This window comes from Loxodonta africana, chromosome 27, assembly GCF_030014295.1.
Source record: "Loxodonta africana isolate mLoxAfr1 chromosome 27, mLoxAfr1.hap2, whole genome shotgun sequence".
NCBI lineage: Eukaryota > Metazoa > Chordata > Mammalia > Proboscidea > Elephantidae > Loxodonta > Loxodonta africana.
This window is the reverse complement of record NC_087368.1, coordinates 13,281,463-13,292,810: the sequence shown is the minus strand read 5'-3', so window position 1 is coordinate 13,292,810 and position 11,348 is coordinate 13,281,463. Positions and strand designations below refer to the sequence as shown.

The 11,348-nt window shown below is 39.1% G+C and overlaps 1 protein-coding gene across 3 annotated transcripts in view; it reads right to left on the bottom strand.

Moving 5' to 3' along the window:
- The window catches only part of UBA5 (ubiquitin like modifier activating enzyme 5), a 22,960-nt gene extending 11,612 nt beyond the window's left edge, over nucleotides 1-11,348 (bottom strand). The window contains exons 1-5 of one of the 3 annotated variants that reach the window (XM_003420910.4): nucleotides 10,660-11,348; nucleotides 4,118-4,163; nucleotides 3,913-4,002; nucleotides 1,930-2,039; nucleotides 986-1,072 (exon numbers count right to left, since the gene is read on the bottom strand). In XM_003420910.4, the coding sequence (XP_003420958.1) occupies nucleotides 986-1,072; nucleotides 1,930-2,039; nucleotides 3,913-4,002; nucleotides 4,118-4,163; nucleotides 10,660-10,820 (494 nt within the window). In that variant the 5' untranslated portion in view covers nucleotides 10,821-11,348. Of the gene's footprint in view, nucleotides 1-985; nucleotides 1,073-1,929; nucleotides 2,040-3,853; nucleotides 3,874-3,912; nucleotides 4,003-4,117; nucleotides 4,164-10,659 lie in introns of those variants that run through there. The other 2 variants (XM_023540053.1, XM_064277339.1) reach the window with 2 other exon arrangements.

The following is an 11,348-nucleotide window of genomic DNA, read 5'->3' as shown; positions in this document are numbered from 1 at the left end:
CATAGATGAACCCTGAAAGCGTGCTCAGTGAAATAAGTTAGTCACAAAAAGGTAATTATATGATCCCACTTCTATAAAATATCTACAATGGGCAAATATATAGACCCCAAAGTTTATTAATGGGTACTGGGAGTAGAATGGGGTGGCTAATGAGAAATTACTACTCGAAAGGCACTGAGTTTCTGTTAAAGGTGATGGAAAAATCACAACACTGAAAGTGGTGATGGTACATATGATGAACATAATTAATCTCACTGAAATGTACACGCAAAAAATGCTGAAGCCACAAAAATAATTTTTTTTTTACAGCTAGTTGAAGGCAATTCATTATTTCTGTCACTCTGCAAAAAACTGGTTTCATACATAAATATAATCTAGAACACAGAACCTTCAATTGAGAATCCCTTATTATATCATTATAATTTACAGGGAGTTTTGTTTTTTATTTTTTGGGTGTTTTTTAGACAATATATACTTGTTACTGAACTCCTAATATACAGAAATGACAAAAAATTTACTATTTTTAAAAGCAGAAAGAAATACATATATCAATCTAGCAAATGCTAAAAGAATGAACAAATCTGTCTTGGAAGAAGTACAGCCAGAATGCTCCTTAGAAGCAAAGATGGTGAGACTTCGTCTCACATACTTTGGACATGTTATCAGGAAGGATCAGTCCCTGGGGAAGGACATTATGCCTGGTAAAGTAGAGGCGTTGGTGAAAAAGATGAAGACCCTCAGGAACAAGGACTGACAGACACAGTGGCTGCAACAATGAGCTCAAGCATAGCAATGGCTGTGAGGATGGTGTAGGACCAGACAGTGTTTCGTTCTATTGTACGTAGGGTCGCTGGGAGCTGGAACCAACTCCACGGCACTTAACACCACCACCACCAACTCACTGAATTGATCATCGGTAGATCTAATAATAATAATTGTTTAACTGAGCTGGACATTGTAAAAAATTCATAAATTAATATTTTACCTTATTCTATCCATGAAATGTTGAAAGTTTTCCACTGTGGTAATATTATAGTTGTGTACTTCAAAAAGAACATCAGGATTAATGTTCCTAAGAGGGAAAAGGGGAATGATTATAAAAACTTCCAGGAAGAATACAACAGTAAGAGAAAGCAGGAAGAAAAAAAAAAAAAGTTGAAAGAGCCAAAGAACAATTAATAGGTTAAAGAGGGGAATTCAAGCTTAAAATGAAAATCCAAAGTTGTCTTCTTCTACTTTTGTCCCACTTCAAGGACTACATTCAAAAGCAGGTAGTGTGTAGACATAAGGATTACCAAAACATTCCCAGCCCAATTTGGGTCCATCTACATGCTGAGAAGTAAGCCTTCACCATGTTTGGTAGCTACAGCTCAGCCTGACAGAAGAGCTTCTTTTTTCTTCATTCAATTCAGTGCAAGTATGTCTGGAGATATAAAAAACTTCTAGTACAGGGCTTGGCCCATGTGCCAAATCTGATCTGCCACCTGTTTTTGCATGACCTGCAAGCTAAGAATGGTGTTTATGTTTTTAAATGGTGGGAAAAAAAAATTCAAACCAAGAATAGTATTTTATGACATGTGAAAATTAGATGAAATTCAAATTTCAGACTCCATAAATAAAGTGTTATTGGAACACAGCCACACTCATTCATTTATGTATTATCTACAGCTGCTTTCACACTACAATGGCATGGTTGAATAAGTGACACAGACACCACACAGCCCGTAAATTCTGAAATATTTTTCCTCTAGCCATATACAGGTAAAGTTTGCTAACCCACATCGAAGAGGTAAGAGAACTCTTTGTACAATCGAAACCTAAATTTCTATAGAGAAAAGTTCAGGTCTATTTACATACTAGGTTAACTTATGTCCAAATACATAAAGGAAAGCTTCACTTAGTATGGTCTGTAATTGCTGTTCTACTTACCTCAAAGTGTGCTCTGCTGCTTGGACTTTACTTAATCCTGCTTGATGAGGTTGGAAGAAAAGTCTATTCATATTGGCAAGTTCCACCTTGTCATAGTCAAAGAGTAGCAACTAAAATGAAAACGGTGGTATTCCGATGAAAAACATACCAAAAAAAAACTAAAAATAACAAAGAGTAAACTAGCAAACATAAAAATGGAAGGGTTTAAGTTTGATAACTATAATATTAGCTAACTCTACAACAATAGGTAATGTGTATGAACTCAGTTAATGCTCATAACATGAGGAAAATACACAGATACCGGTGTAAATCCCCATTTTAGAAATGAGGCAACTAAGGCACTTGCCCAAAGGCCACTCAGCTAATATGTCGTTGAGATGGGATTCAAATTCAGGTATTCTCAGTCCCAGTGTCTGCACCCTAATCACAACTCTATGCTGCTCGAAATGATTCATTCAGAAATTAATGTTCATTCAGTTCTATTCTCATTTTTAACAATTGTACCAAAATCCTGTTTCATTCCTAGTTTTAAATATTATGCTAAAAGCCAAGACCCCAATACAAAAATGAAATCTTTAAGTAAGATAAGACACATGCTATAACTTAAAACTATAACCTGACTCCTTTTGCAAGTATGACACCATAAAAAGTCACTGCCATGGCTAAAAAAGTCTAAATAAATTAACCAAGCAGCTGTCATTTCCTGCTATGTACTTAGGACTGTTTCGAACAGCATTTCCCTCCCTCCCTCTCTCACACACTCACACAAACAATGCCTGCAATGATCAAAAACTTCCATTTCTTATCAGTAAGAAAAGATTGGACCCAACGATCTCCAGTGGCATTTCCTGATCTAAAATTCTGTGAGTCTGCAATACAGTTCCTCAACACTCTAAATTTAATAATAAAAAATAGAATTGTTGTCTTAATACAGAAATTATAAAGAAAAAAATTAATCCAGCCATAACAACATCTAGAAAATACTTAATATCTAACATTTGCTACAAAAGATATCACTTACGCCCCCTGTGGTAATTTTCTAACCCTGCTGGGATGGGGTCTGGCAGTCTATGCCAAGCATTCCCAGTGATCTTGTGCATCCTCAAATCTGAGCAGCAGAGATCTCCATGATTTCTAATACCCCTAGTCAATCAACCAGCCTCCTTAAGTCAGTTATAACTGGCCTTTGTAAACTTCATGAAAGATATTAAAATTTTAATAAACATTTTTAGTATTATTTTGGTATTTTTTCTTTTCTATATTGATAAAGAAGTATCAATTTGAAACCATTTTCTTTTAAGAATATGGGGAATTCGGTAGACCAACATTAAAAAACATTGATAAACTGTGGGAGAATGTTTGCTTTATCTGGATGACAGACTAAGAGGTATATATAATTGTGGAATGATTATTTATTCAACCACTATGTATCATGGACTCTGGCTTTATAAATCTAAAATTGGTAGACTGACTGCTGTTATGGGAAGTTTACGTCTTCCCACTCACAATCCCAATCAATTTTAGAAAAAAATGAAGGTATGGGTTTAAAAAATATCTGGAGCATTCTCCAGTTCAAATCAAAGAGTAAGAAAGATACATGCTTTCTAGTCTGTCTGGTCTAGGCTAGTCTAAAGCATGTGTTTAATAAAATATTTGTTGGATGTTTCAATGTTTCATTCACAGACTCTGATTAATTTAAAAGCCTTCTTTCTTAAGTTTATCTAAAACACTTAAGTCCAGATTGTTCTATATTATGCCCCCCCCTCAAAAGTTCCTGAACACAATTCGGTAGTTTTTGTTTAATTAGCAATAATATCAGCTTCTATTTGGGTAGGGATTATCTCTACCCATCAAGTAGAAAGAAGAATATGAATAAAAACACAAATAAATCATTCGTAATGAGGGAAAAAAAATTAATTTGTACCTGATTTACTTCAGGAGTGAGTGGTTCCCTATATGACAGGCAAAGAGAAATGTTTTTACCTTACCAATGCCACATCTTGTCAGCATTTCAGCAGTCACACTACCAACTCCGCCAACACCTACTATTGCTATCGCAAAGGTACGGATTCTCTGTGAAACGCAAAATTATATGTGTGTTGGTTAATAACTCCTCATCAAATACGTCACCAGAAATTATTTTCAATTACAGTAATCATCTTTAAAAATTTTGAAAGGTTTATCATACCTCATAGTCGTTTACAATTCCCATTCGTTTCAATGCCATCAGGCGACTTAAAACAAAGAAAAAAAAAGTGTTAAAACTTAGAATCTTTTAGTTCATAGTGATATAGATAGGCATACAAAAATCACAGAAAGTAAACACCAACACTCAATCATTAATATTTTAAAGAGAATCACCTGTCTTTTACCAGATGTACTTCACACGTTCTTAAATGAGTTCTGTCTTAACCAACCAAAAAAAACCAAACCCGTTGCTGTCAATTCCGACTCATAGCAACCCTATACGACAGAGTAGAACTGCCCCATAGGGTTTCCAAGGAGCATCTGGTAGATTTGAACTGCTGACCTTTTGGTTAGCAGCTGCAGTTCTTAACCACTACTCCACCAGAGTTGTGTCTTAGCTGCACGTTAAAATCACCTGGGAAGCTTTTGGAACACTGATGCCTAAGCAACAAGATTTTTTTTAAAAAGCTCCTTAGATATTCTAATGTGAAACCAAGTTTGAGAACTAAGTGTTAAGTGTCTACATGAGACATGTCACAGTGAAGTTTCAACGTTTTCCCATGCTTTCTTGGTGTTCCTGTCTATTCCATGTCCAACACTCTGGTCTCCATCATCAGGGTAATCTGGAATCCCATCCGCTCGTCACCTCTGCCCCTAATGAATATTACCCACTAACTCTTAATAAGGACCTTTTACGTGCCAACCACTGTACGAGGTGCTTTACCTAGTTCTGCTAATCTGTTTTGTTACCTTTTCAAATTATATATACACGCATAGTTTAAACCACCCTACATACAATTCCCATTCATTTACACTTTAAAGAGTCAAACAGTTTCACCTCAACTGTTAGAAAATACAGCAGTCCTCAAGCCCCCCGGCTCATTTTCCTTTCTTCTCTCACTTTCAACTCTATTACCAACTTATCTCTAAATAAAATGCTAACATTGTTATTTCTTGACTTTTGGTTTTAGAAATACTCTGAAGATTTCACTCTTACCATCCTTTCCCTATTGCACAGAAACAAAACAAATTATCCAGAGAATAGAGCAGAAAACTAAAGTGATAGGAGATAGAATAAGAAGAGGACCAGTCCAGGTGGTCCAACTTCGTAATAAGAGGAGTTCCAGAGAGTCCAGGAAAAACATTTCCTAACATTGTTATATGACCATTTAGTTAGATGTTAATACTATTCATAACTGAGTCATGCACTATATTAGAACTTAGGCTTTCCTGTACAACTCTTACCTCTTAAGTTAATAATTGTTTCCCCTTATGCTTAATTTTCTATGTATTTTTCACAAATTCAACCCCAAATCTCTATCAGTTGCCTAGAATTCCTCTAGATAAATTCATATGCAAGAAGTGTTCTATCAGTTTCATCTTCTTAAAAATATAACTTCCAGAGTCCTCTGACATGCCCCATGTCTAGATGCACTACACTCATAGCACCCATCCTGAGATCTCCATTCATCTTTATATAATGAATTCTCATTTCTTTATCCTGTGTTGATCCCCTGCTCTCTGCACCCTACAGTTCAGTGGTTTTAAAGTATAGTCCATGGACCCAGCACCTGGAAATATACTAGAAATGCAATTTTTTGGGCCCCATCCTAAACCAAAAACCATTGTCGTTGAGTTGATTCTGACTTATAAAAATAGCGACCCTATAAAACAGAGTAGAACTGCCCCACAGGGTTTCCAAGGAACAGCTGGTGGGTTCAAACTGCCGAACTTTTGGTTCGCAGCCAAGTTCTTAATCACTGCACCACCAGGGCCCCCATAGGCCCCACTCTATGTCTACTAAATCAAACATGACCCTTTGAACATGGGGCCCAACAATCTGAGTTTTAACAAGCTCCCCAGAATGATGCACAATAAAGCTTTAGAATCTCTGATATAGATTACTTCTTAATTTATTCCCTTGTGTTGATTGGAAAAACATCCTCCAGTAGCTTCATAACAAAGGGTATGAGGAAGGTAAATTTAGAGAACTTGCATACTTGAAAATGTTATTTCCCTCCCCCAACACACACACACACACACACATTTTATTGATAGTTTACCTTTATATTTAAGTCTAGGTTAGAAAAAAACTTCCTTCAAAATTTCTAATATATGGGAGGCGGGGCCAACATGGTGCTATAGACAGAAGCAACATGCTGTCCCTCTGCAGCAAAGACCCAAAACACTAAAACAGATACAAATGTCAATGCTGGAACCCAAAGCGTCAAACAAAGGAATAAAAAAACTCGATCAAGCACCAAATGGGATAAGAAACTGACAGAAAACTGAGAATGAGGAGAACGAGGGAGTGGAGGTCCCCTACCAGCTAAAGCAGCACGGATTTGCCATCTTGGACTACAGCCACCAAAGAATGCAGACAGGGAATATGGGAAGGCAGCTTCACAGGGTTCCCAACAGAAGACAGACACCCACTCTGCACATCACATCCTCTCCTTTCCCTCCTTCCTACCTGTACACACGCCAAGTGCTGTGCCCCTGAGTGGTACTGGCACAGATTCCTGGACCCTACCCTATACTGCCCCTAGCCCCGCCCCAGCAGCCCCAGTTCATGCTGCTAACAACCCATCCCCACCCTCCCCCTGCCCTGGACTTGCCCTCCTGCATCATAGCTGAGCGACTCAGCCCTGCCTACCTGGACAAGGTGGTGAGAAGTATCATGCCCACAGATGAACAAGCAAGAAAACGTGCCCAGCCCACCTGCCCAGACATAACCAAATAAAACAGCAGGATGAAACAAACAAACCTACAATCAATACACAAAGAAAATAATTCCTGAATGTTCCCAAGACAGCGGACAATATCAAAACACATAAAAGAAAAAAAAAAAAGGAAAGGATGGCTCCAGAAAGCAACCAAAATAAAATACCAGATGACCTTCCAGTAGAAGAAAAGTCACTGGAACTACCTGATAGGGAATTCAAAACTTTAATATTCAGGGTTCTCCAAAAGATTAGGAAAGAGATGAAGGAAAATACAGACACAAATAAGGAAAAAATAGACAAAATCATGGAAAATACAGTATCAGGGAAAACACAGACAAAGCAATGGAAGAATTCAGGAAAATAATACAGGAACAAAATGTCAAAATAAACTAGAAATCACACAAAAATAGCTATTAGAAATCCAAAAGATAGTAAGATTTCAGAAATGGGCAGTGCAACAGGTTTTAGGAGCAAATTTGAAACAATGGAAGACAGGATGAGCAAAATTGAAAACAAATTCTTGGATACCACTTTAAGGAAAAATCAGAGTAAAGAATGAAGAAACCCTGAGAACGATGTGGGATACAATCAATAAAGTAAAAATTTGCATGTCATCAAAGTTCCAGAACAGGGAGAGAAAACAGAAAACAGAGAGAGGCTCATTAAAGATTGGCTGAGAAAAAACTTTCCTAATGTCATGAAAGATGAAAAACTGACCATCCAAGAAGCTCAATGAGAGATGAAAAACCGACCATCCAAGAAGCTCAATGAACCCCATATAAGATAGACCCCAAAAGAAAATTACCAACTCATATCAGAATCACACTTGCTAAATCCAAAGACAAAGAAAAAAACCCTGAGAGCTGCTCGAGAAAAACAGTCACATACAAAGGGAAAACATTAAGACTAAACTTTGATTACTCAGCAAAAACCGTGCTGGCCAGGAAGGCAATGGGATGGCACATATAAAACCTTCAAAGAAAAAAATTGCCAACCGAAATTTCTAAGATATTGCTCCAGACAAGAACAAAGCACGGGTTTAACAAGAACAAATCCATTCTGATTCTGATACTTTACTACGTGGCCTGGTAACTTGTAAGATCTTCTGAGTCCTTATTAGTCCGAAATGTTGCAACATGCCTTGGTGTCAATCTATTCTCATCCATTGTGCTGAGTACACAGTGGACCCTTTCAACCTGGAAACTCATGTTTTTTAGTTCTAAGAAATTTTCTAGAAGAATTTGATGATTTTCTTGTTTGCTTTTCCTAGACTCTGGACTCCTATTATTAGGATGTTGGACCACTACCTCGACTAGTTCTCTGTATTTCTTATTTTCTCTCTCCTATTTCCTATCATTTTCGTGTTCTGCTCTGTTTTTGGATAATTTATTTCAACTTTATTTTCCAACCCTTTATTGAGATTTTCATTTATCATTTTTCATTTGCAAGAATTCTATACTATACCATAATCCTGAAGCGCAGGGCCTCGACCCCCAACTGTTAATACACTTTATTTTTTTAATAGATGTTGATTCCTTTAAAAAAATTCCTTTACTATCACTTTAGTATGGTTGAGTAGAAAGGGACAGTAAACGCCTGTGATCAACCTGACATCTTTACCTTCCTCTATTCTTCATGTATAACCCTGAGAAGACGTATTGCAACTCTCTTTTACAGGTGAGGAAAAAGATTCAATTAACTTGCTCAAGATCAAACAGCTAACTGGTAAGCAATATTCAGAGCTGGGTTTCTGAGCCAGATTTTAAACCATGTTTTCTAATTCCAACGTCTCTGCTTGCCTCTCCATTTTCTGCACATGCTTTAAATTATATTCCGTAACGCATAATTTCACACTTACTTATGTTGTTTGATCATTATTCCACATTCATTAACAGTATCTCCCAAACTAAACAAAAGATCTTTGAGAGTTCAGGGCTTTATATATTTCTTTATATCACTTGATACAATTAAAATGGTGCTGAGCTCCTAAAAACCCCTCTCCTATGTTTTTCCATAGCCCTGTACTTTCCCTATCAAAATTCTTACCACCTGTATTACAACTGCACGTTTACTTTTCTCACACTTATCTGGTAAACTCCGGAGGGAAAAGATCAAGTCCTCTTTGCATCCCCAGTGTCTGTACATAAAAATGCTCAGTAAATGGTAGAAAATATCATAAGAGGGCTAGAGATGAAAAGGTGCTCAATAAGCATTTGCTGAATGAACGAACAATTAAAAAACTTATGGCTAATCTTTTCTAAATTTCCCATATACCAGTAAACAGTTTTGCTTGGCAAGTGCCATCTCCTATTTAGCAATTTTAATAAAGTTTCATGGTACAAATGAGACAGAAAATACTAAATGTTTAAATTTGAGTTCTGAAAGTTTCGTTTGTGACTATTACAATGTCAAGGAAATCATATCACATTCAAGCAATATCTGAAATATGACTAAAGATGACTCTAAAGAACAGCCCATATTCCTTTGTTTTTCATTCTTAGAGGGAAAGTTTCAAAGCCTTCATGTGTGAAATTTAAAAATGTTAAAAAGTGTTAAATGGAATAGTTTCTACTCAATTCTGATTAGAGATGTCACCTTATGCTTATTCACTCTCTAAAACATTTGAATCATTAACTCTTCATATTTGACAACAGTTAAAATACAGTGCACCCTAAGAGTTCACTGAAGCTTTATATGTCACAAACAACTAAAACTTTTTTTTTAATCAAAAGTCTCATGCTCTTCAAAGGGAAAGAGCAAAAGCACCTTTTCCATTTCACCTACTTTAAAACTATCCCGTTTTAAGCCACATTGTGCACGTACTGGCTTATTTATTTTTCCTGGGGATGTACGTACTCTGGAGTAAAAAGCCTAATTCTGGTCTAGGCCTTATAACTTACTTCTAGGTCTATGACCTGAGGCAAATCATCGCAGTTCTCTAAGCCTCAACTTTTCTCACCTAAAAAATGGAGGTAAGATAATAGCGATATTATAGGGTTGTAGTGAGGCGGGTAAGAGAATGCATGCAAAATGCTTAGCACATAAGAAAAGGTGTAGTGAGCAATAAAATTTTATATAAGGCTCACCATGCACTGACCACTTTACATATACTGACTTTCTGAATCCTCATAACTCTGGGACAGATACTACTATTATTTCCACTGTACAGATGAGAAACTGAAACAGAGAGGTTAAGAACTTGCCCAAAGTTAAACAGCTGCTAACAGAGCTGGGATCTGAATCCAGTCAGTCTGACGCTAGAGTCCTTATCCTTAACCACTACACTACACACCACCTTCTGAATTAAAAAGCCTTTTTAGGAAAGAAAAGGAGCTAGGAGCTTGAGCGGAAGGACTGGCAAAGTCGAATAGTCTGAGATGTTAGGGTGCCCTCTAACAGATTAGAGTCAGTTCGGTTCTCCCTTCCACCCCTTTAAGAAAAATTGAGAATCCTTTGTGAAACTTTTTTAAATTTATGCTTCGCGTGTTTTACTTTAGACGTCATCTGCAGAAAGTTCTTACTGCAACCAGTCTTACGTGGAGAGAGGCCAACTAACAGAGGAAGGGGTGAAAAAAAACTGGATACGTGTCCACAGCAGTACCATATGGCTGACTCGCTTGCGGTATGTTAAAAGAGAAGGAACAACTTATGACCAGTACGAAGAGGTGGTTTTGCCCCTTTGACAATGGGACCCCAAGACGAGGAAAAGGACGACGAGGCCCAATAAACCGGACGCGGGCGGGCGCGCCTCGTCCGTCCCCACGGGGGCACCGTCACCTCGTCTCCCTCTCTGCCTCCAGCCCCCGACACAGGTCACCTGTAGGGGTTGGAGTCCACCACCTCCGGGCTCATCTTCTCGATGCGCGCCCGGCCGCCGCCCCCGTCGCCGCCCCCCAGGGCCCGCCGACTTCTCTCCTGGGCTAGTTCCAGCTCCAGCGCCTGTACGCGCTGCTGCAGCCGCTCCACAGACTCGGCCATGGCTGGGGCTCCGGCCGCCAACCCTCCCAGCCCCGGCCTCCGCCGCCGCCGCCGCCCCACGCTGCTCGGCCGGCCGGGCCCACGATGGGTAACAGGAGGAGGCACCTAGTCGCCGCCTTAAAGCAAAGCCCTGGGAGGTACCACCGGCGCCTCACAGACAGACACGTCTCCCCGGCTCCAGCCGGACTTCCGCGGAACTGCTTCCGGTGCGCCGGCGTCATTGTTCCCCCTCAGCAAAAGTCCGCCCTGCTTTGGCTTCCTTCTTTTCCCGGAGCTGCGAGATCGGGCCGCGACAGAGCCCGGGTTCCTAAGTGTCTGGGCCGGTAGCCTGCAGGATGGACTCTGTGCGGCGAGGAGAAACACCAGGAGCTTTTATTCTTGGGCTTCAAGCCCTGACGGGCTCTTTTCTGAACCGGACCCTACAAGTCTTCCGCCTGCCGGTGCATTAAATTTAGGTGTGGAGGAGGCCTCTTTGTTCTCGTTCGCCTGTAGCGACGACTGGGCCTTTGCTTTCTTTAAAAGTGAGGC